This window comes from Vicugna pacos, chromosome 16, assembly GCF_048564905.1.
Source record: "Vicugna pacos chromosome 16, VicPac4, whole genome shotgun sequence".
Classification (NCBI taxonomy): Eukaryota; Metazoa; Chordata; class Mammalia; order Artiodactyla; family Camelidae; genus Vicugna; species Vicugna pacos.
In genome coordinates this window covers 13655017-13681046 of record NC_133002.1, presented here as the reverse complement: position 1 = coordinate 13681046, position 26030 = coordinate 13655017, and the positions used below count along the sequence as shown (strand labels likewise).

Genomic DNA, 26030 nt, shown 5'->3' with positions numbered 1-26030 from the left:
GCTAGGAAACCGGGCGAGGCTCGAGTTTCCTGTCTAATCTCACGGATTGGAGGTGCTCGTGGGTGACTGTCCAGGGCAATGACTTATTGATGAGGTTCGTGGAGGGGAGGTCAGGGCTATAAATGCTGTTAAGGAGCCTACTGGCGAAGGTCAGATTAAATTCTTTAGAGGTCGCCAGACACTGAAAGTATCATGGTTCTCCCACCTACTCCCCAAATGTGTAATTCAAAGTTAAAAACAATGTCAGATAATAAAATAGATGTAAGGGAATTCAGTCAAGTTTTTCTTTCTTTTCCATGATAACAAATATTTTGTAACGGTGCTCATGTGTCTACTGAGCATTTAGAATGTGCTTGTGTGACTGGGGGCCTGGATTTTTCATTTTATTTAATTTTAATTAATTTATAATTAAATAGTCATTTGTGGCTAGTAGCAGTCATATTACACAGCTTAGCTTCAGAATTTCAATATCAATTATATAAAATAAAATAGTCCTGCTTTGTCCCTGCCTTAAGTGTGGTTATTCTGATAAATGGGGACTCAAACTCTGAGACCACTTTGATTTCCATGAGTATGGTCACAGTCACTTCTTAAATGTAGCAAAATATACAGGATATTCAGAGCCTCCCCATCCTGCCCTACGTCTTGATCTTGTCTTCACAAAGGGAAAATGTGAAGCACCTTTCCTGACCTCACAAATTAGCATTTGTCACCTGCTGAGTCCTTCACCATGATCAGAATATAAATAGCCTGGCCCTTTGCGTTCATGTAAGGTGAGAATGGGACAAGCAAAAGGACAACCTGGACGGCATGAGGCCTGCCGATCTAAAATGAGCTGCTTTCTGCCTTCCCACCCTGATTTTAGTGACCCATCAGAGACTGCAGAGTTTCTGGGTAACAAGAACATTTATAGTGGGTTTCAAAGGAGTATTAAGAATAAGCACTTATTAAGGGCAGCTTGGCTAACAAGAGCCCTTCAGGAAAAGCCAGTCTCTGGAAGGTAAAATGATTTAATAATAACTGGGGCACAGAGGGGTGCTTTGATGAAGTATGTTCATCTTAGAACATGAATCTCTATTTAGAGAGTGTTTTATCATCTCTGGATTAAACAGTGGGCAGACCAACTGTGAGTAAAGGGACAAAGCAGAGACACTAAAACAATTTTGAAGATGGATTTGACAATTGACATTTCAAAAGAAGCATCAGGGAAAAATAGAAACGTCGGGGGCTTCTTTACCCATATCATAGTTTTGTAGAGTTTTTATTTTGCAGATAGAAAGGTATCATTATTGTTTTCGTGCTTGGGGACTCCAGATGTGTCAGTCCTGCTCATGTTTTATATAGAGAGTGAATTCAGGGCCATTCAGTTACTGTAAATGCTTCAAATAAATTTTCTGCCACCCCTACTATGACCTATTTTGCTCTTATATCCTCTTTGTCCCTTGGCCCCAATATACAAAAAAAAAAAAAAAAAGAAAGAAAAAAGAAAAAGAAAAAGAAAAAGAAAGAAAGAAAGAAAGAAAGACAGACAGACAGACAGACAGGAGACTGTGGAGATGACCTGAAGGTGTCTGAGAATGAGGTGTCTTGAAGTGTCCAGAACACTGGCAATATCAACTTTTGCTTTTTTTCCCTCCAACACCACACCTTACTCTCCATTTTAAAAAGAGATTTTGGTGGGGGGCATCTATATTGTGCTTACTGAAAACAATTGCCATTGTCTCTGTATTGTATAATTATGGTATGAAAAATAAAAATTATGAGTGTATTAGTTATCCATTGCTGTGTAACAAATTACCCCAAAACATAGCAGCTTAAAATAGCAATAGACACTTATTAGCTCACATAGTTTATAGTGGGTCAGGAGTATGGAAGCAGTTTACCAGGTTCTGGCTCAGGCTCTCTCATAATGTTTCAGACAAGCTGCATCTTGTGAAGGCTTGACTGAGGCTGGAGGAACCACTTCCAAGATGGCGCATTCACATGGGTTGGGAGTCAGTGCTTCAGTCTCTCAGCTCTCTATTGGGTGCTTGAATGTCTTCATGACACCGTGGCTGTCTTCTGAGAGCAAGACAAAAGCCCCAATGTCTCTTATGACCTAGCCTTGGAAGTCACACTGTAATTTTTGCACTAATCCCATTAATTACAGAGGTTCACCCTATTCAGTGTGAAAAAGAACTACACCAGGAAGTGCATACCAGGATACAAGAATCTCTGGGTGCTATCTGAGAGGCTGGCTACTACAAAAGGTGTTAAGGAAGATGTTGAATTTGTGTAATTGTTCAGATGAAATAATTGCCTTTTTTTAAATTAGAAATTTGAACTTGCTTCCATGGGCATGATGTTTTACATATCAGATTTTTTGCTTGAAATGGCTAGGCACAACTGCTGTTCAACACTTTTTAATAATGGTGTCTTTAAATTCTGGATAGTCATCATTGACAACAAATTTGTTCACAACATCAAGTAATGCAAAATTTAAAGCCTTTTACAATCATTCAAAAACAGTTGACATTGTATTTACAGAATCTAACAGCTCTTCCTTTTCTGCTTTGGTAAATGTTGTGTTGCAATTTCTTGTGATGCTGCTAATGGATATTGAATCTAAATCAACTTTCTCGTATCAAATATGTGAAAATAATGATGAAGTTTTAATTCAAAGGACACGCATGCACTGTTAGAATAGTCTCCTCCCAGCCACTAAGTGAAGACATCAGACACTCACAGGCAGATGTATTGGATACATGTACAGAAGGAGAATCTAGGCTACTTGGGGAGATGTGTAAGAATATTAATTGTGGCATTGTGCATAATAGCAAAATCATGGGAAACAAACCAAGTGTTCATCAGGGATAGAATGGATAAATAAATTGTGGTGTAAGCTCTTCATAGAATAAAATACTGTACAGCAGTGAAAATGAATGGACCTTGGCTGCATGCTTCAACAGGATGGATTTCAGAAGCATGATGTTGAACAAAAAAGGCAGGTTACAGATCCATTAGAATCTATCTATTAGAAATTTCAAACCAAACAAAATGTACAATATTTTATCAGACAGATATACATATTTAGTCATCTAAAGAAAATGAAGGGGATGATTATCACAAAATTCAGATTTTGATCCCATTTTGTTGGGGACAGAGAGACACGGGATGGTGAGTGCACACTGGAGCTTTTCTGTTCCTGGTAGTGTTTTATTTCTCAACCTGACTTATGCGTTTTCATTTTCTCATTCTCTTTAAACTGTACCAGTATATTCTGGACTTCTTTGTATGTATGAAATACTTCACAATTCAGAAACACAAAAAAGGATGTGCCGTTTCTTATACTCTGAATGTTGTGGGGCAGTTCATTTCACTTACTAGGAATAAATGCTAATAATTCATGAGATTTATAAAATTACACATCAAATATTTTTTAAATGTTAATTGATCAATTTTACACATTTTATAATTAGATCTATTACTGGTGACTTCTTTCTCCTCAGCCTTTGTCTTACTTCTTGGCTTTTTCAACCCAAGAGATTCCAGATTCACTAGTTTCTTAATTTTCATGACAAGTATCCTCCTCTTGGCCACATCCTCTCATTGTCTGACTCCTGTATTTTTGCCTTTCCCTTCAATATAGGTGTTGCTCAGGCATCTCTCAGAGCTTCTGGTCCTCTCACTTTAAAATCTCTCCTTGTGTGAATTTACTCATCCAAGGCAACAATTTTTCTCTTTATGCTAATGGCTCCCAAATCTACAATTCCAGCCCAGAACTAGGGAGGTATCACATTTTAGGGTAATGCCTATTTTTTTTCTTAAATCTCCATAGAAATTGTTCCCCTGCTTTCTGAAACTCTGTGTTCAAGAGAAGTCTGAAGCCAGCTTGATTTTTGTTCCTATGTAGGTAACACTTTGAAACTACATGATTGTTTACGGAATTTTTCACTCCCTTTGTATTTTCGTGATTAAAAAAAAATGTTTTGGGATATAGGTAACATCCCATTGAATTGATTTTTGCCTGAAATTACGAGGGCCCATTTGGTTCTCATAATGATGTATTTCTTCACAGTGGGACAGATTGTTCTCTGGAATCTTTGACTGTTATTTATTTTCCATTTGCGCTCTCCAGTCTGGTTTTCTGGTAATGTAAATGGATAGAGCGCGCTGACAGTTACAAGCAGGGGATGCATTTTGAAATACTAATTGAAGTTTTCTATTCCTTTATGTTTGGATGTTGTCCTGTGGCTCTTTACTCAGTGGGTCAGTGGCATTTAATGCCTCAGAGATCGCAGATATTGCCTAAAACAGTTGATTGAATTTCTCAATAGTTTTTAAACACATAGCAGAGACAATAGCTGTGAAATCCATGCTAGTTCTTTTCTTTTCCTGTGAAAGCCAAGCAGTTTGGAGGGAAAAAAAGGTTTGTGCTGTGTTCCTTGTTTGATTTAATTCCAGCAGCTTGGCTTTAAATATACAGAGCACAGCCTGAAAGACTGAGAGGTTAGCATGTAAATGCTGAGCTGTAGACGGATCAGAACGCATGGCAGTTTGACAAGCAGATTTCCTTAAAAGGATGGACAAGAAGTCTTCCTAGGATGGGGAAGAAGAGGCTGGGGAGGCAAAGCAGAGGACAACTTAGATATGATTGTAGAATTCTTGACCCTTTGAGGAGAGTTCAGGGAAGAGGATGACATGACAGCTACTACAGACGTGACATTCTGGGGCGTCCAGGAGAAGAGGACACTTGAGACACACGGGAGACTGCAGACATCTGGAGAAGCCCTTATTTTATCTGCTGCCCAGAGTTGGAGCAGCAGTGGGAAAGGGCAAGATTTCAGGAGAGGAACCAGGAGGCAGCCTTTCAATGCCTTGACCCAACATTGTTCAGTGATAAGGACTGACAGTTTCCAAGATCTTTGTAGAAAGGTTGGAAGGAGGAGAACAGAAGTGCTTAGAGGACCAGCGTGGGGTCAGATGGAGGAAGAAAACAAAATAGTGTCCTGTATCCTGTAGAGGCCTTGGTGGATGACTGTGTGTGGTTACAGGGACTATACAAGATGGTTTCTATCTCAGTGAGGACAAAGGACAGATGTAGACCCTCTCCTGATGGCTGTAAGATACATAGACCCCCAGGAACGTACAACCCTCCAGAGACCAGTGAAAGGAAAGAAACCTGAAACCTAAACACAGACGTCAGAAGTGATTGCCTTGAAATGGCAAGACATGTTTTCTTTTGCTGACTGAATATAGGGGTGGATCAATCTGGACTTGGTCAGAGCCACTCAACTATTGTGGAAATAAGGGGTTGAATGTAGAAATTAGAGCTTCCGTGACTGGGGGAAGAGCTGTGCAGAAGGCTGTAGCTGGAGGGTCAGAGAAACTGTCAGCAGCGTGCAGCACTGGAGTGAGTGGAGTAGCCTGAGTTCACGGAAGTGTGCGAAGCTGTAGCATCCAGGTGTCAGAACTGCAAAGCAGGGGACAGTGGAGAGATCTTCAAAGGTATCTGTCTGCAGAACCACGAAAGGGAAGTTCTTAGAGGGTCTGCTGAAGCATCAAGCCTGACCACCATGTCCTCCAGGATAAATGAGATTGCTAGACAAAATACAGGATGCCGGTTAAATGTGAACTTCAGATAGATAATGAATAAGCTTTTAGTGTAAGTACCCAAAGACCACATATAAGACTGCATGGGGAAATGGGACGTACTTATACCAAGAAATTATTTATCTGAAATTCAAATTTAACTGGGTGTCTCGTGTTTTTATTTGTGAAATCCGGCAACTCTACCCACGCACAGCAGCATCCCTTTCATCTCCTCCTTTCAAATCTCATGTGAATTCCATTCCAAAGCAAGCTCGAACAAAGAAACGTGGATAGTAAAGCAGATTCTGACAAATGCAGTTTCCTGCCTTGTAAAGGAGGGCAGTGGTGCCACATTGGTAACAGATGATTCGGAGTAAGACATCTTGAGGCAATTTTAACTTAGATTTTAAAAAACAATTACAGCACCTCCTGCAGCAGAAAGGTTGTTTAATGGACATTGGTTTTGTTTGTTTATTTGTTTGTGTTTTTACCCCGGTTTCCATTCACCCTTCTAGGAATCGGTCAGTCCTTTTCCTTCAGGGAACCCCTCCCACGCCCTGAGCCACCTTCTACCCTGCTACCCTCAGTCCAGGTACCTCTGGTAGGGCTCAGTTCTCGGCTCTAGGACTGAAGTGTGCCACGTAGCCTAAGCTAAACGGATGATTCCACGTCCCATCTGCAGTCATCAGTGTGGCAATGGGCATGCGATTCCATCAGAACAGTAGAGTCAGACCCAAGGTTTTGGTTAGACTATTGGGGTAAATAAGGACTTCCTATTTTCTCGTGGCTTGAACCTAGGAGGATGTAGGGCAGGACTAATGGGGCCACCATGGCACTATGAGGGGAAGGGTCATCTGAAAATGAAGCCAAAATGACGGAAATAGAGCTAGAAATGGAGAAGAAAACGCAGTTCCTGATGACACACTGGGCTCTTCATTGATGTGAGCAAAGGCTTCCCCTCCCAGGAAGCCAGTTTGAGTTGTGTTTTCCGTCCCTCTTAAATATGAGTCACAACGGATGCAACTGGCAGGGAAGGAAACGTTTCTTCAAGAAAGAGGCAAGATGGAGATGTATGTTGGTGAGGGAGAAGAAATCCATCAAGGAGACACTCCAGGAGAGAAAACACAACAGGGATACTTCCTTCAACAATGTCTGTAGGACATGTGAAGGGTGAACCTTCAGTTGCTTCATTTGTCGCAGAACTACTCCAGATCACAGACTTAGCCCTTGATTCTCACCCTGCATTTGAATTAAGGCAGCGGACTGGAAGTTACATGGGCACACTTCCCTGTGTTTACTCACCGTTCGATGTTTAATTCCCGGAAGGGTGAAAGAAATACTTGCTTAATTAAACGTGCTAAACAATCGCCATCCTCACTTGCTTTTCACATATACTTGTCTTACAGCACATGCTGTGAAGAGCTGATGAAGCTATTTTTGAAAAAATGAATTCCACACACCACTTAATTATAATAATCTATGGACCGTAACTGTACATTTTCCACCCCAGGATATGGGTGGGCAGAACAAGGAAAGCTGCAGAAAACACACCTTCTCAGCTTTCTTTTGGTGATTTGGGAATTCTTGGTGCTTGGCATTCACTTTAATCCTCAGATATGGTCCTCTTGATTTTGGAGGAAAATCGCACATCTAGGGTGCTGACCCTTCTCGTGGGGCTGGGCTACAAAATTTCCAAACAGAGATTCAGTCGTGACTGCATGATTGAATGAAGCAGTACATGTATTATCAAACATCTGAAAAATGGTGTTCACCGCTGAGCTGGTCATGTGGGTGCGTGTAGGACAAGGAAGAGGCTGGGAAAGAGTTGTGATTAAAAAAATGAACACTGTTCTTCACAGTACCTGGAATTGAGGAGAAAAGATCCATGATTCTCTAATTGTTATGTTTCTCTCATATTCAAAGATAACTTTCCTGGTTTATCTTGTTTGCCTCCAGGAAAAAGGAAGATCTCAGTTCCTTTTCATTCTCTTACTCTTCTCTAAATAACAACCCCTTCCTAACAGGAGACCCAGAACAAGAAAGACTAAATCACTTCTAGGACCTAATGGACAGAGTCCACCAAGAGGACTTTTCTAAGAGGTCAGAGATGAGTGTATCTGTGGTGCTCGCTATGCCAGTGGTTACATTATAGTCACTGGGATATTTAAAACTACCAACATCCACCCCAGGGTAGTATGTGGGGAAGCAGTATCTGGGAATGTCTGAAGTGCTAAGGTGTCTAGATGGTAGTGATGGCTCCAGAGCCAAAGTCCTTATCACCCTCCTGTGCTGCCTCTTGTCCTTCGTGGGGACATGTCTCCCCAGTGAGTTCTGTGTTCACAAGGATAGATAACATTGATAACCTGTGTGTGTTGACTGGTACCCTGGCAAATATGAAAACAGGAAGATTTTGTCTTTTTCAGTGGGAGCAAAGTTCATCATGTGAAACCTCATGGGGCGGCAACACATTTGAGGATTTTGAATCGCAGGTGCTTCTTTATTTGGGCTAGATTGTTTTCTGGTGCATATGGTGCAGCCCTGTCTGAGATGCTTATTGAGAGTTAGAGCTCAGCTTACTGTCTGTGGAGAAGCAGAAGAGAGAATGATGTGTGGTGTGGATGCCTGGTGTGGTAGGGAAACCTAATTTTCACTCTGTGGGCTTGACCTCTTTTAATCAGATTCTAAAAGAAAAATCAAAGACAATCACAAATGGTTGTCAGGGGTGAACTGCTCACCTCATTGGTCCTCATGGGGGTCAGAAGCCATCTGATAGGCCTGGCAAGGCAGCCCATGAAGGTGTAGACAGACCTGATTTCTCTCCTCCCAAGGAAAGGCAGCAGTGCCCACATCAAGACCAAAGGCTTGAGCTGAGCCCTGAAGTTAACAGGAAGGCAGGAGAATGGTCTCCAGGGGAGCCGACACTCACAGCAACCCTCTAGACTACCTCTCTTCCTCCATGCCCACCCCATGTCCAAAGAGGAGGGCTTCTGGTCTGGACTGACCAGATTCCCATCTGGTCCGAGTCCAGAGTGAACCCCAGGGACTCTCTCCCTCTCTTATTCTTCCTGCAACTCTTAACTAGAGATAAGAGAGTCTTCCATCAGTTCCAGCTGAGTCCGCTAAGATTCTGCATGGCCCTGGACAAGCATAAATGCTTCTTTGCTCTCTTCTTGTTGCAAATATTTCTAAGGTTTTGTAGTGAGAAGTGACAGTTTGAGGGAGAAATTTAGATGCTTGGGATTTGGTATTTGGTCTTTCTCTTTCTGCTGAATTTTGACATGATTTCAATTTACTGCTACACTGACTTTCTCTTGGTGATATGGGTTCCCAGGGGGCTCAGAGCTACACTGTGAGAACAAAGACCAAGTCTAGCTTAGAATCTGTGGAAGCTTTACTGGCATCTGAGAATAGCATTATGGAAATAAGCAAAATGATGTTTCAAGGCCAGCTCTGGGAAGTCAGCTTTATCAGACGTTTATATAAATTGTTCATATTGTTCAGTAAGCCCTTATGTAGCCAACACCTCTTACTATAAAAACCTACATCCCATGACCTACCAGGAAGAGAGATTTCATCCCCAGTTTTCAATTTCCACGGGAGATGTTTATATCCAGGAGTTCCTGTCCATGATCCCGTGGGTTCTTGAAATGCCCTGGTCCAAGGCATTGCTTGTTTACTGGTGCCAAGACAATCTTTCAGAATTCAGGTTCCGTCCTTAATACTCAGTATCAGTGGTTAAGAGCTGCTGTGGTTGGAGGAGAGTAAGGAATCGCAGCTCTGACTATTTGACCTGGAGTTTATGTATTTGCAGTTGACCGACCAAACCATGGCTCACAGACGTATTGTGTTTAGCCAGAACTCATTGGCCCAGAGAGTGTTTTCATGTTAAATGAATTGCCATACTTAGAAGTCAGTGTAGTTTCATCCTTTCACATGTTAAACTGGGCCATTCTGGGCTGGCATTTCCATATGGCAATGGCCGGCTGGAGGCGAGAGGTATAGTCCCCTTTCAATGGGGCTTATGCTCTCCAGTTTGATACCCCTCACTGCCTCCTCATGGAACAAACGCATCTATACTAGGCACCATTGAAGACAGCCTAGAGATTGTGTCTCCTCAAAGGCAGTGTTAATTGTCTTGTAAGGGATATAACAGGGGGTGAACGGGACTGGGAAGACCCGAGAGAGTGTGCCCTTTCCAAGGAGGACCGATGCTACTCACTTCATCCCCCCAGCTCCCAATGCAACCCCCAATTTACCAATTCCCCTATTACCAGTGGGACTAATGCCCTCTTTGCCTATTAGAGAGCCATTAAAGCACTGTCCAGGAAGAGAAGGAAAAAGAGGGTAAAGGTCAGAGCAGGTGATGATTAGAAATCCTTCCATTTATACTGGAATCCACTACAGTTAAGTCAACCTCTGAATGAATAATGAGGCTCCTTTATGGAGGGGGTTCTGCTGGAGGATGGTTGCATCTGCTGCTTTGTTTTCAGGAATGTGTGGCATCCTTGTTGGAACAGAGTCCTCCAGCCCCACTTCTTTTAAAAATTAAAGGAATAAATTTTATTTTTTCCATTAAAAAAGGAATGCATGCTTGTTCTAGAAAATTGGGAAAATGCATAGAAGTAAAAAGAAATTTAAAGGGTACCTAGATTCACTACCACTGTTAATAATTTGGGGTAACGTTCTTCCAGTCGTTTTGTCACATACACACTCACTAAACACACAACGTATATATTTATATATAAAGTGATCTTATGATATTTATAACATTGCCTATGCTGATTATGTTCTGAATATAAAAGTAATATATGCTCTTTATAGAAAATTAGAAATTATCAAAAATTTAAAGAAATGTAAAGAAACAACCATAAATCAAATAGAGTCCCACCACTTAACGATAACGTAATTGATTTGTTGCTATCGTTTGCTTACTATTTTGTCTACACACTTTATACACATGATTCAGATTTTTTAAAGCATAGAGTAAGCAGAATTATCCCAGTGCTAGGTGTAAGAGAAAGAGAAAGGGGGACTTGTGACAAATACTGTCTACTGCCAAGTTGTTTATTAGTCTGCATACTTTTTAAAAAACATTAATAATGTGGATTATTCAATATGGTTTTTTAATAACCATAAAACAACTCAGAACCCTCAGGTGACTGCTGTGTTGCTCTATGCAATTGGAATTTTAAGGATGGGGCAGAAGTTCTGATTTGGTAGATCTTCGGGCCCAGTATCACCCTGCTTCTCATGGTCTGCCCACTTTCAACATGAATTTCACCAACCCATTCCACACAGTAGAGTTCTAGGGAAGTTTAACCTTGATCTTGCCGCTGGGCTTCTTAAGGGCCCTCACTGCCTTCTCTTTATTGGGATAAGGCCAAACTTCTTAACAATGGGGCTCAGTAGTCCCTGCTCCGGGAGAGAGAATGTGAGACTCCAGTGAGTTAATGCCTGCAAAGTGCTTTAGAACAGTGCCTGGTGCACCGTAAGCCTTGAGTTAATGGCAGCTGTCAGTTTTATTCTTTTCTACTGCCTGCCTTCCTTCCCCAGATTGTGTGGGGTCAAGGCTACTGGGACAAGCCCCAGATTCATATCATTAAGGTCCATCCCTTGAGAAAGAGAGAATTTCCTCTCTTTAGGTCTCAGTTTAGAAATTCAAGAAACAGACTTTCATTGGTCTGGCCTGTGTCATGTGCCTACATGGTGGCTGGTGCAGGGTGGAGTCTGTTACCCAGAGGTGCTTGGGGTGTTGGCATGGTGGCCAGGATGATGTAGGACAAAGAGTCAGATGTCCAAGCATCATCAGCTTTCTCCCTTTCCATCCTCTCTCTCCTGAGGATTTTCTGCTTCTGATATATTAAAGCTTTGTCTTCTTGTCACCTATGAAGGATGTCATCCAGTTTCTCATTACTACGATTTTGTGATTCTCTTTTGAATCTTTAGCAGGAATGTTTCCTTTTCATTAATCTTGGCATTGTGCAAAGGTCCCACGCAAGATGTGCTTATCTATATAATCACTCTATAATCTATATAACGTTAAGCAGGTAAGTCCTACCGTGTCTTCAGTAAACAACTTTATCCCTTCCTCCCATCCCCTGCTTTCCAGGTTATTCTTAGAAAATAAGAAAGTCATTTGGTAATATCTCAGCTTAATAATTGACATGCCCAGTTCGTTATAATATTAACAATTCCAAATTGCTGTGAAACTAAAGCTTCTTCCTGGCCTAAGCTCAGGTTTTCTGGGATTTTTCAGTGTCCCTGTGATAAGGGAAGGCTGACTAGCAGAGATGGAAAGGGGGGGCTTTTCCCTGATTCCTCTGTAGCTGCTCCTCCTCTCCCCACTGTGACGGGGAGGTGGACAAAGTGTGACACTGCAACAGACTAACTGCAGAAGCACATATCAAAGTCTAGTCATCTTCCAATTAGCCAGACATGAAAGAAATTTGCACAAGAGTGAAATAACTCCACTCTTACAATATTTTTGGGAAAGAAGTCTTATTTCTCATAAAAATATGTTCTTCGTGTTGACACATCATGGGCTTATTGTTTTTTATTTTAAAATGGTTTGGTACATAAATTATTAATGGTCTCCGTTTTTATTTATAGTATAGTAAATGTATACAGATGTTCTACCCAAGCAAAAGCTCTTTGGGGTCCTCAGTAGTTTTTAAGAGTGTGAAGAGGTACTAGGACTGAAAAGCTTGGAACCGCTCTTGAAAGACGTTAGGTCTCAGATATGGGTGCACCAGCCATAGAATTTACGGCCGTAACACAGATACGCAGATATCACTTGTCTTCCTTTCTCTGTAATGGTGGTCCTTTATGGCTTTGAGCCCTGAGATTCCCAGTCTTCAGAGATATCCGTCAGATTCCTAGCCAGGTCACTCATTGTCACCTGAGTATCTCTTAGGGGCTGGGAGCCTGGCGGTCAAGCTCAGGGAAGGGCTTGCCCTGTGGAGATCTGTCTCGTTACCATTTCCATGCTGCTGTACCTGCCATATGTTGGCGTGGAACATTCATCAGGAATTTCCCTCCCAGAGTCCTAGTTAGGAAGCTGAGCAGAAGTCCATTCTGCCCTCAGGTCCTCCAATCTATCTGGGGGGTTCTAGTGTCCTCCTCCTCTCCTTCTCCATCCATCCGAGCCCACTCTGTGGTGATGATCAGGGCCAGGGCTCTCTCAAAAATACATATGTCTTACTCTCTTGTTTCTTCTCTGATTCTCCCTGAATTTCTCCTCTCAGCACAGGAGGGTAGTTCTCTCTGTCCTGCATAGCAGGAAGGTACTCTTTCACCACCTTCTATACGCAATCCACTCTGGTTTCTTATCAAGCTTGGCTCATTGATAGTCAAAGGTCAGCTTTCAATATCCTTGAAAACACTTTCTCTTTCCACTCTGTGGCTCTTGCAATGACATGACAATTTTTGCTACTGTGAGCCTGACAAAAGTCAATTTTGAAAGTCAAAGTGGAACGAAGATTTCTTCCTTTGGTCTCTATTGTTTCGCTAGGGTCAGAGAGATGGAGGGTTACTGCTGTTAGGACTGGTGGGGGAAAGAGTCGAGGTAGAAGGAAAGGGGGAAAAAACCCACCAGTTTAAAATCATCACCCTATGGTCAGGAAATATTTTAATGCAATTTCACAGAATCCACTATTATCCTGTCCTGTTCACTGTCTTCTCTGGAGTCCTGAGGTTGGAACTAAACAGCAGATGCTTTGTTCATGGGATGCTTTCTCCGTACTTCAAGGATGTCCCACTGTAAAGACACTGCTCAATATATGGGCTCATCCTACACTCCATTCTCAGAAAATTGCCTACAACTCCAGGGATAGAAAATTGCAGCTATTTGGAGTATGTGGTCCAAGGTTACCTGACTGCAGATGTGGGACCAGGGATAGACCCTTGACCCAAAGAGCAGCAGATTGCAAAGATGGCCATAGCAGCATCTTCCATCAACATGCTTTCCTTACAATGAAACCTTGCTACACTCGCTTCAGACAGTGGAGTCCTTGCCCCTCCTCTTGAACCTGGACAGAACTTCAAGACTCAGAGAGTGGACTGTGTGACTTCTAAGGCTACTTCACGTGAGATGATACAGCTTTACCTGGCTCACTCTCTCAGCCTCTCCCCTTTGCCCACTCCCTTTCTTCCTATCTCCAGATACCAGCTGCCATATGGTAAGGAAGGCCCAGCCACATGGAGAGGATGCAGCTAAGAGTTCCAGTCGATAGCCCCTGTTGAGGTCCCAGCCAACAACTAGCATAACAGCCAGACATGTGAGTGAGGAAACCTTGGAGATGACTCCGGTCCCAGCCACCATCTGACTGCAACCACATAAGGGACCCTGAGTGAGAAGGATGAGCTCAGACAACCCTCAGAATCATGAGTGATTACAGCAGTAAATAATTGTTCTTGTTTGTGCTATTAAATTTGGGGTGCTTTATCATGCAGAAATAGATAACTGATATACAAGGGGAGCATTATAGAGATTTTCAAATTTCCTCCCAGGAATTTTGGAATTGAGGCACAGAGAGACTGTGTCAGCTAGCCATAGGGGTTAGGCCTGGCAGATGATGCAGACTCAATTGCTAAAGGTGTCATTTTAGTCAGGTTCAACCATGTGTGAAAGGAACCACGCACAAGAGGAACAGAGCTTTGTAGAGAGAAGGAAATGAGATAGGGAAAGAGTATTGTCATGGTTTTGGATGACTTTCAGCTTCTTCACTTTGGAGAGGCCCGGTTATACATTCAGGACTTAGACCTGTGTGATGCTTTTATGTCAAATAATGATGATGATAATAATGATATCTATTATTATATTTAATTATTCATTTAATGATAATCATTTTTATTATTAATAGTATTCTCATTTTTTGCCTCAACTAATTTCAGTGCATTTTTCTTTCTTGTTACCATATGACTTCTGATTAAGACATCTACTCACCAATCTGAGATGGATATGGACATCACTGGCTCTGTAGAGAATAAATTGACTGCAGAAAAGTTTCACCTGCTTTATAAAATGAGAACATTTGGATGGTTTTGCTACAGTGAGAGGGGAGGGGCCGTTTGCCTCTGTGAATTCCCAGTCTGTGGCCCTCAGCACAGCATGACAGCTGCGGTGGTCACGGTGCTACTCCCTGGTTGGTTCCCGCTCCTTGTCCAAGTGGAACATCATAGAACCATACTTCCTGGCTCCCCTCGGGTGGGATGGGACTGTGTAGCCAGCTCTGGTCAAGAAGATGAGAGCAGAAGGGATATGTGTCACCTCTAGCTGCCACTAAATTGTCCTGGCCAGACCCTCTAGAGTTGTCTTTTTCCTCTGCCGTGGTGGGAGTCAATGTGACAGATCATGGGGCTTCAGCTGTCTCTGAGCCCTTAGGTAAGGATGGGAAGTGCAATGGAGGCCCCAGCTGATCTACAACAGAGGGGTGTAAAAAATAATCCTTTGACGCTTTAAGGAGATTGGAGAGTTGTTTATCACCATAGCAGAATCCAGCCTATCCTGCCTGATGCAGTGACTCTGCATCACCCGTTACCAAGAAGACTGAGACCTTCCAGGGGAACGTCCCTGAGCAGCCCCTCTCCTTATTTCACAATGGCCGCCATCTTGCTTTCCCTCGAAGTTTCAGAGAGGCGGCTCTCCCTCCCCCTGTGCTCCTCCCACACCCAAGGGAATGGATCTTGTTCTGGGTCCCCATCCTTGCCTGATTCTCCTTTCTCTTCAGATGTTAACACACTGAGGTTTGTGCTTTGAAATTTAAAAATTCTTATCCAACCTTATGATGCCTTCTAATAATCACACATTTTCTCTCCTATTAAACTTTCCTACAGATAGTTTATACACCCTGCCTCAGCTTTCTCATTTCCTAAATACTTAATTCTCTGTAAAATCATTTTTAAAAATCGAATTATAGTTAATGTACATTATTGTGTTAGTTTCAGGTATACAGCAAAGTGATTCAGTTATATATATTTTTTTTCAGATTATTTTCCATCATAGGTTGTTACAAGATACTGAATACAGTTCCCTGTGTTATACAGTAAATCCTTGTGTGAACTCATTTTTGTTCTAACCTCCTCACTGAAGCTGGTTGCCTAAATTTATTTGGCTACATAGATCAAGGCTGCTCTGTTCCTCTGAATTCCAGATCTTTATTATCATAGGATTATAGGCTTTCAAAACGGAAAGTAAAATGCAGAATGATGTGCTTTTCAAACTTTAATGTGTATAGAGTCACCTAGGGATCTTGTTAAAAGGCAAATTCTGGGGTCCCACCCCCAGGGACGCTGATTCAGTTAAGTCTAGGGTAGGGACTGGAAATGTGCATTGCAGTGAGCTGCCACGGGTACTGATGTTGCTGCTTCGTGGTCACACTGGGTTATACGGCAGTATTTTGTTCTCTCCAAGTCTGAAGTGAAGACCAATGTATAGAGTAATATCCTTTGGGTAGCAGGGCAGGTCTGCTCCATGGTTGCCATGATGAACCAGCAGAAGTAGCTCTTATAAATGGTCTAAGAAAGCATGATTAGGGTACACATAATTGGGAATGAGAGCAATGGTCCCAATATTCTACACTTGACACATGGACTTAGAGTTGAGATTGAAGCTGGAGGCAAAACAACATCTCTCCTCTTCGTGGAGAGCGCCCTGGTCCTGAAACACACATTTGAGCTCTCTATCTACAGGCAAACACAGAGAAATAATGAACTGTTGAGACCTTTCTGTGAAAATGCCTTCTGTGGAATTTTTTTTAATAGACAAGTTATTGATTTTGGGAAATCACAAAAATTTAAGTTAAGCAGAACAGGCAGTTTTCTAAGGACCACATTCTTCCTCTATAACCATCTTGTTGACACAGGGTAGCCATGCTTATAACTGGGAAAATGCTACCTTATAAGTGACGGGCTCCTGCCAAGGGGTCCCCCCTGTCCTCCCATCACTCTACTCTCCCACTCTACCATTCTGCCAGGACCAGTACTAGCTGAACTTACCAACTCCCTGCAAAGGTCTTGACAAAGTCACAGAAGCAGAGACTAAAAAAGATGAGAAGCATTTTAGAGATTCAGAGTGGCCTGGCCCACTCTTGTTTCAGATGAGAACACTGAGATTTGAAGAGGAGAAATATGTCTTTCAAAGTCATCTGCCAACAAGATGCTGGCAGAGCCGGTACAATGAACAAGATCTTCTGTTACCCAGTCCAATACTCTTTGACTGCATCCTAGTCTCATGGGATGGGGAAGTTGAGATGGGCAAGGCCGAGGGTGAGTTAGTCACAAGTTCATTCTGCTACCTAGAAGCCCAAATAAAATTTGAGTATTGTGTTGTGATAATTCAGTGATAAGCTATATCAGACATGGGTTTTGTTTTGTTTTTTCATCTAATATCCCAGCTTTCACAGATGAGGACACCAAGACGCAGAGGTGACACTGGCCAACACATTCCTGTATAAAAGTTACTGATTCACTCATCCTGGAACTTTCAAAGCATTCATTTCAACCTCTGCTCTTTCTGATTTTCCCTCTTGACTCATTTGCAGCCTAGACACTAAGTGTCCTTGGTCTTCTCCTTAGACTCTTGAAGAAGAATCCTTCTTACTCTTCCCTAGAGGCTTCCTTCATGCTCAGCCAGAGAGGAGAAAGATCAGTGTCCAGAGTGACATTGAAGGGAAAAAGCTGTCCGAGACCCTTGGTATCTCAATGCTTCCAACAAGAGTTTTCTCTAACCTTGGCTTGTGAATGATGCTATACTAAGACCTCATTTTTATAGACCTCAGCAATTTGGAATTAGTGACAACTGTGACAGGAGCTAAACTGAGGTTTACCTTTGAGAAGCAAAGAGGAAAAGCTGAACAAATTGTTAGAGTTAATGATATTTAAAGGTGGATGTTTAGCCTGTTTAAGAGAAGAATCCTTGAAACATCATTTTAAGCATGTTCAGAACTCTCTGACTCATGCCCCTTGACCATTTTTATATTAATTACATGTGATTTTTTTCCTATCAATAAGGAAGGTCACCTGTGATTTTTCTTTTAAAAAACATGTTTCTAGTCTAATTTAGCCATTATATGTATAAGCCTTGTAATTAAATTACATTTCTTTTAAAAAAATTCACCAGTTCGGAATTTTGTCTTCCCTTGAGTTTTTTTCCAATGATGAACATAGATTAACAAAGCTTTGCTGTACTCATAATGTGTGTGTATTTGCTGTGAGTCATCGTGGGTTAGAACCACTATGACTTAGAAGCACCTCGCTGTAGTAATGGTGGTTGTGGTGAGTAACACATTTCAGACTACGCGTGGTTATGTGTCATTGTGTATTAGAACAATAAACGAGTCTGTAACTTTGCCCTAGGTAAAGAATGCTCTTGGTAGGTGATAATAAAAGGATTTTGAATACAAGCTCAACACATCCAATGAGAAGGGCTTTAATCACAAGAGAGTCGGTCAGTTGGTAAGAGAGTGTAACTGCCTGTGGGTCCTGTCAACGCTGGCAGTGAGAAGTGAGCAGAAGACCGGGTCCTGTTGGCAGCACTTTGTTCGCTGAAGCAGAGCCCACTGGTATCTAGGTTGTGGTGAAAACTCAGAAACACAGAACAGCAGATGACCTTAGCAACAAAAGGGAATACGAGCCAAAGAAAATAACATATAACAGATGAATCGAAAGAAAGAGGGTCTTGTGCAAGACTCCAAATCTAAATCAGTTTTCACAGTGCAACCTGATTCCCTGGTTAAAATGGCAGGTTAAAATTAACCACCTGTGCTCTAGTCACCCACGGCAACTTCAGGAGCTAACTCTAAGACCAGACTGAGTCCTAATGCCCCAGAGTAATGGTACTCGAGTAGACGAGTGTGGATGCAAGGTTGTAACTTGTGATTCTGCTGAGTTGCTCCATCTTACCTACTGGCACTTGCTCTAAGCCTACCTTCCTATATTCCTTTTGTTCACCATTTTTAAAGCATTATTAAGGTCTGATTTGCATATCATACAATTCACCCATTATAGTATACATTTTGATGACTTTTAGTAAATTTTTACATTTGTGGGCATCACCATAATCCAGTTTTGCAATGCTTCCATCACCCTAAAAGTTCCCTCATTCCCATTTGCAGTCCATCCCTGTTTCTCCTCCCATCTCCAGTGATCTACTACACCCTTTATCGTGATTTTTAACTACCTTTAGTTTTTGGCTCTAGTGTTTGTAGGAGTAAGCACGTGGCTGTTTTAAGAGACATAGGTTATGTTGAAACGGCTTTATTTTTTTTCATCCATAAATATCTGTTACTGACAAAAGTGGAAAAATCCTTAAGACTAAATCTTACTAAAGTGATACTGGTTTACAGTACATATAGAATGTGCTTTGACAGGTAAGTAGAACAATGAGATTTGTACAGAAGCAGCAGTTCCGGGGGTGCTGCTCATCATGAAGCTTACTTATGAGAGATGAAGAAACTGTGCAAAGGAACCGATAGAAAGGTACTTTTCATCAGTACTACCATATATAATAAACATGGAATCCATAAATTGGGCTAATGCATAAAAATGTTCATTAATCCCCCCCCTTAGGAAATTGTGTCCCCAAACTAAAAATCTTACAGTAAGAATTGCTTTTTTTTTATTAGAGAATTTCAAGAATTCTTTACTACAAAATGTCTAGTTGAGTTATAGAACTAGAGGAATATTTGCCACTACGAAGCAAGTGAATGAGTCCTCCCATGGAGTGGCATTCAAGGGTCACAGCAGGAGTGGGCAGCAAGGTTGAGCAGGGGTCTTCCTCTCCCAACGGAGGAAGGGTGTTAAGGGAACATATGACGTCATTTCTCTGCCTGATGGACGGCGGGTGTGGCTGCCGATTTATAAGATGTGTTCAATGATACTGACTTGGACTCTCAATTCCGGCTTCAGAAGCTTTCACCGGGAGGATGGTAGTGTCACAAGGAGGGGCTGGAAAGGTACGAGGATGGGGTGGGAGCCCACCTCTTAGCAGCCCAGGGGGTGATGCCTGCCCCTCCTCCAGAAGGAGCCCAGTGTCCAGACACAGGTTCTGGAGGGGGATATAACATCTGTTGCCCCGCAGAGCCTCTACCGTGCCTTCTCTGTGGCTTGGAATGCATCTCCAAGCTGCTCTAAAATACAAACTTCATGCTGTTGTGGGCCAACCTCTGGACCTTTCTCCTCCAGCCTGTCCCCTCTCTGAAATCAGAACCACCTCCCTCCAGCTTTAAGGACCACATCAAGATGAAAACGTCAGAATTCCCCAATGATACAGACACCCAAGATGATTTAGATGTCTTTATGAGAGGGCTTCCATGACACATGGTTGGTAACCTTACTGAATGGGTAGGCCCTTACACCTTCAGACAGGAGAGCATCCCTGGGTGGCCGTGACCATGGGGCCCACCCCTAGGATCTGGGGAGGAGTCTGGCGGCTGCCTACAGCATCTGAGAATATCGCCATGGGTCAGATGTAAATGGGATGTGTGTAGCCCAGTTGAGGTGGGGAGGAACAGAGAGGAGGGAGTGCCAATGGGGAATGGAAGCCCTATGTATAAGAGCTGGATGAAACTTCAGAACTGTCTGGTCAAAGCCCTTCATGTTACAGGTGGGAAACAGAGGTGCTGAGGGAGAACGTGGCTTGTCCTCGGTCACATGGCAAGACAGAGATATAGCCGGGGCCGAAGCCACGTCTCCAAGAGCCTCAGGCCTGTGCTTTTTTCCCCTCCTGTAGTATGCTTCCTTCTGAAATCAAATATAGAGCTCAGGAAGACATAGCTTTCATATCAAATCTGTCACTAAAATGCTGCATTTATAAAAATAATAATAATAACATAGGAACCCTGAAAAATACTTCATTAAAACACAATGAGCTTCCTTGAAAATACTCCAGAGCAGTTCCCCAGGTTTGGGGAGGGTGGGGGAGGAAGGTACATGGGAGGAACAGAGCAGATGCTTTCCAGGGGCCAGGTCATTGTCAGGCCTTGCAGATGAACTTGGGTCAAGTCCACAGTTGCCTGTGGATGGAATCTGAGGACAGAAGGCAGGTGGCAGGCAAGGAATCTCTGAAGAAAATGGATTGTTTGGTGGTGGGGTTATTGGAATGGATACTTCTTCGTGCTTGGAGGGTCATGAGGCTCTCTAGTCTTTGGGGACAAGGGGGGATGTGTGACACACACAAGCAGTACAGGCGTGAGGGAGGTGCAACAGGTGGCCAAGAGCCCTCAAGGATATGAATCTTTGGCCAGAGCAGGAGCCTCTGGGCTGGTGGCAGGCTGGGGCAGGGGCTTTAGGGACGGGCCAGCTGCAGGAACCAAGGCTGATCTTTGACCCACCATGCCCCTGATATCTCATAGGGTCAGGAGAGACCTGAGAATGTCTCGTTCTCGGATTGTTTGCATTGAGGGCTCTACGTTTTAGAACTAGAGAGTAGAGCAGGACCAGGGAAAAGAAATTAGGGAGGGAGGGAGGTAAATGGAAGGAAAGGGCAGGGCCAGGGAGATGAGGGGGAAGAAGACTGAGGTCAATTTCAGGGTGTGAGATTGGAAAGAGGGGAGGAGACATTTGAATTAAGGGAAGGGTTGAAACTTTCTAGAAGGCAGACCCATCACCCAGGACGCTGAGGAGCCCTGAGGGCACAAGCCCGGTTAGGGAGCTAAAGGAATTCTTGGGAAAGACTTGGTGGTTTATGAACTCACGGAACCAGGAGTTAACTGGAGGAAGCAAGACAGGAAAGGGGGAGGGCGTGAGAGACTGAGAACCTCACTGCATCTGAGGCCAAGCCAACTGACAAGAACCAGGTTGGTCAGCTGAGAACCTGTGCGGACCCCAGTGCATTCCCAGTAGAGCAACGGAGACTCACACTAAGAGTCAAATAAGCAGAGGGAAACTTTAGGCTTTGGGGAGGGGGACTTCCTTCGTGGGGAAAGGGCTGGCCCTTCCAAGTGTGATAGTGGCCACCAGCTTGGTGGGGCTGGAAATTAGGACATCTGGGTTCCAGCCCCAGAGCACTGTCTTATCTGCTACAAGAACTTGTCCGGTAATGTGGCCTTGCTTAGTCTGCAAACATGGATGAGATACTGCCGTGTCCCAGTTAAGGAGTTTTAAACTGGACAGCAGGAACGGTGGGGTGAGAAATGTTTTAGAATCGAGCCTATCAAACAACCCCTGAGACAGACAGACAGGGCTGGGGAGAAGCGTTGTCCTGAGGGACCTGGTGCTGAATTGATGCTTCAGACACAGAATGAGATCAGATTTCTGGTTTGGGTGTATGTGTCTGTAGACATGTGAGGGGGGATTCTCACCCACCCATGTCCTTTTCTTTCCGCACCAGCAGGCAGCCTTAGAAGGAATTGGCGGGGACTGGATTAGTGGGCAGTGGGTGGGAGGGACCAGCTGTGAGAGACACACCCTTGTTTCCAGGAGTAGATTTCCTCCAACCCAATCCTCTTAGCATCACCTTCTGGATCAAACTCTCATAAACCCTTAGGGACCAGCCCTTGAGAAGGTTTATGTATTTGTAAGGAGAAAGAGCGGAGAATTACCCCTGTCCTCACAGCCTCACAGTCCCAGTAACACCACCCCACTGGGGGCCTGAGGGCTCTGTTCATCACCCTGTCATGATTCGTGTGATGGTAAGCCTTGCGGGGAAGAGCGGGGGAACAAGAGCTTTGGAATTCTTGAATAAATTAGAGGAATCAGTCAATTGATTTCTCTGTGGATTAGATTAAAAATTCCCAGGGCTGATACTGGGGAGTTCTCCCAGCCTCCCCCAACCTTTTAAATCTAAAATCCCAGTTTAAAGTCATTGCTTTTGGAGCCTGACTGGCGACAGTCACATTTTTAGTGCCACACCTTCACCCAGTAGTCTGAAACTGATTCCCCCAGGTCCAGCCCAGGGAGGTACCCTGGCCCTGAGAACAGGGGAGCCCCTGTTCTCCCCCCAGGCTCTGGTCTTGAGGGAGTGGATGCTGCTTAGTTGACTGTCTACTCTCCAGGAGGCTGTCACACCCTGCTCAACCCCTAGGTTGGAGGCAGAGAAGAGGCTGAAATGGGCTGGCAGGGGCAGCCCCCCGATAGAGCTGAGGGCATGGATCTCCATGATGCCCCAGTGCCCCCTGCAGGGGAGCAACTGGGGACCTACCCAGTTACCCACCAGACCAGTAGCCTGGAGTACCATTATTTGCACCTGCTAATGCGTCTCTGTCCCTTTGATCCAAAGGAGGCACTGGTCTGAAGAAACAGCAGCCCGGAAAGACGGATGGAACTACGGGAAGATGGGAGGTGGGGGCAGGGGAAACAGGCAGAGATAGCCAGTTCTGAACAAAGAAGGGGCCGAGCAGGGGGGCAGTGACTGGGAGAGAGGAGTGCACGAGGTGCAGGACAGCTGCCTCGGGTCCTCTTTGACTGGGGGCTGAGCTGCCCCTCTCCAGAAGCCAGTGCCTCAGTCCTGCCTGATGTGCATGGTGGGAGACAGGTGGAGCCCTGGGCAATGGGAATGGCGAGCCCCTGAGACCCAGGGCATCACAGTGGCCCTCCCCACCCACTGCTCTCTGGCCATTGGCAGACGCCTCTTGGGAGAAGAGCAGACCAGGGGAAGGCAGGCCCAAGTGGCAGGTCAGAGTCAGACGCAGTGGCCTGGAGGAAGTGTGGAGATCATCAGGTTGCTGGGGAGGGCACCCCAAACGTCCCTGCACCCCATTGCTACTCTCTTCTGGGAGGGCTAGAGCAAAGCCCCAGAGAACTCAGGGGTGAAATCTAGGACTAGGGGAGGGGCAAAATCTTGTGGGCAGGGCAGCCAGCCGGGACTGGAGGGGCGGTCCCAAAGGTGGAGGGGCAGCTGAAGGAAGGGAACCCCTCTCTACCCTGGGGCCTGGGGAGGGACACAGGGCCAGGGTTGGGGGCCGAGGGGGTCAGCGGAGGAAGGGCCACTCAGTGGGGACCAGAGAGTTCCAGCAGGCAGAAGAGAATCATTATTGTGCTTATGGACACAGCAGCTCCCTGGCTCTGAGAGAGCGAGCAGGCAGTTTATAGGCACTAGAAGATTTCTGTGATGCGGTTATGGGTAAACGAATGAGACCGAGTAGCCTATTCAGTCAGCCCATTGACTGCACCCACTTGCCACTTCCAGCCCAGGCAGCTTCAAGGCCAGGGTCAGGCCAGGGTCTCTTGGCTGACAGAAACTGCAGCTGAGCCCCCGGGATGCGGAGAGGGGATATGGGACTGAAAGGGAGTCAGTGATGGTGGCGGGTGAATCTGGGGCCTAGCCCCTCTCCTCGCTCCCCTCTGACTCTCCTGGAAGAGTGAGGGTGATCGCTCTGGATCTGGGTCTGAGCGCGCTGTGCCAGGCCACTGGCCGAGTCCCAGGAGTATGGTTTTCTGGGCACAGCCTACCTCCACCTCCTACAGAGGGGACAAGGGAAAGAGAGCCATCCAGGGCTGGAAGCTCCGCTCCAGGCCCCTTCTGATCCCTGCCCTGCCTGCCTGGCGGCCTGCCCTGCCGGTCACACGGTCACTTCCGTCTTGCTGGCTGTGTAGCAGGCATGGTGGCCAGGGATGTAGTGCAGCTGTTCCACGGTGTTGTGTCTGCGCGAGGCAAAGGCCTGGCGCTTGGCCGCCGTCTGGCTCTTGCCCAGGGTGGCGTAGGAGTTATTGGAGGCACTGGGATGGGAGTGCATCTTGGTCATGCGGTAGCGGTCCAGCACGGGCGTAGACACAAAGACATCCGTGTGCGAGATGGCCCGCGACAGGGTCTGCTCAGGGAAGGCCGTCCGCTCCGGGGACAGCAGTGGGTCCTGGGAGTGCAGGCGTTCTGTGGAGAGCAGCTGCTCATCTGACAGGATGCGGTCGTAGGGCATGCCGAACTCATCTGGCAGGCCCCGACGCGGGGACAGGACCCTGTCCTGTGACATGGCCCGGAGGGGCCGGCGGGGTCGCTCTCGTGGCAAGGGCTTCTGTTGGGCCATCTGGATGACGTTGATGGGGAGGGTGCCACGGGCAGCCAGGTCAGGCAGGTGCCTCCTCCTCATGTAATACTCATCAGCCTCCTTGTCGGCTGCAGGGGAGGAGAGACCAAGAGTGAGAGAGGGAGAGAGAGGTCAGCTGGGGCGACACCAAGTCTGCACTAGGACCCTGCAGCCCAGACCGGTAGAGGCAGTGCTTCTGGTGCAAATCAGTCCCAGGGGTCTTGTTAAATGTAGATTCTGATTGTGACCTGGGTCTGGGGTGAGTCTGAGAGTCTGCATTTCTAATGAATTCCCAGGCAATGCTGATGCCCCTGGTCCTTGGACCACCATGAGTATCCTGGGGTTAAGGGACTTCCTCAAGGTCCCCAGGGAGTTCAAGGCAGAGTCAATGGCAAGTCTATGCCCCTGAACCACACCATGGTCCTGAAGCAGAATGGCTCCCTGGGTCTTGCTGAAACACCCAAGGAGTAGCTGAGGCTTCCTGATAAGGTTCAGAACTTCTCTCCCAGGAAGCTGGGTTGCAGAACCAGACTCTTGCTAGAATAAAGTAAGATGCTCCATTCAGAAGGCACTTGTGAACATGCCTACTGGTAACGTAGGAACCTAGTAACACCTTCTCTGGAGTAACAGCTTCTGCACAGGAAGCCAGCACACAGGCATCCAGCCCCCACACAAGCACAGAATCAAGTCTACACACACTTCATCTGTGCCCACGACATGAGCAGGCCAGGACAGCCCCATATGTGCACCTTGTTCAGATGCTCCACCCTCTTCTCCACCCATAAGGTCCTCCGAGTTCACCCTTGAGGCCCACTGCACCCTTGAACTCACCCAGGACACACCCAAGCCTGCTTTGTGCCAAATTTCAGGAATGAGGCTTCCCTGCAGACAGCCTGCTAGATCTCTGCAGAGTGTGGGAATGCTGACTGCTCCTCAGGTTTCCCAGGGGGGTCACTGACAGGTAGATCCTGACTCCTGAGCCACATCCCCTCATCCCAGGCATGCATCTGATTCCTCAGATCATCAGGGATTCCCACCTTTAGCATAGAAACTCACTGTCCCACCTTGGAGGTGGCTGATGTGGACTTGGGCTGAACTTCTATTGTGGTAGGTCACCCTGTAGATTCAAGTGCATGCTCCACTCTGCAGTTTGGGGGTCATCAAAACAGACTCATCGGGAAATGGGGGCCAAAGCTCCAAGGGTTGGAAAGCCTCTCCTGCTATGTACATTCTTGACATTGTAATGTCTTAAACTCATCAGTCCCCAGAGCCTCCCCAGACTCGAATGGCAGAGCTAGGATCATAGGATGGATTGGGCTTAACTCATGAAATGGGGTGTGTGCATGGAGTGGGGAGTCAGGTTCTCAAGACAACTTTGACAGGTGAGGGAGGGAGCTGGATTATGGGCCCTTCCACAGCCAGGTCTCCGGGAAGAGTGTCAGAGAAAACTGTGGCATTGATAGCCTCTACTCCAACACAGAAAGAGAGCAAGGAAGGCCC

General features: G+C 45.3%; 1 protein-coding gene and 2 long non-coding RNA genes across 3 annotated transcripts in view; 2 read left to right on the top strand and 1 right to left on the bottom strand.

Moving 5' to 3' along the window:
* The window catches only part of LOC140686485 (uncharacterized), a 36490-nt gene that overhangs the window by 117 nt on the left and 10343 nt on the right, over window positions 1-26030 (top strand). The gene's annotated exons all lie outside the window — the stretch shown is intronic.
* LOC140686483 (uncharacterized) lies at window positions 13-14870 on the top strand. Its single transcript, XR_012060337.1, has 3 exons — window positions 13-94; window positions 13732-13847; window positions 14504-14870. It is a non-coding gene; the product is annotated as an uncharacterized lncRNA (long non-coding RNA).
* SHISA6 (shisa family member 6) overlaps window positions 23517-26030 on the bottom strand; it is a 227078-nt gene continuing 224564 nt past the window's right edge. The window contains exon 7 of the mRNA XM_072940757.1: window positions 23517-24619. Coding sequence (XP_072796858.1) covers window positions 24069-24619 — 551 coding nt within the window. The 3' untranslated portion in view covers window positions 23517-24068. The remainder of the gene's footprint in view (window positions 24620-26030) is intronic.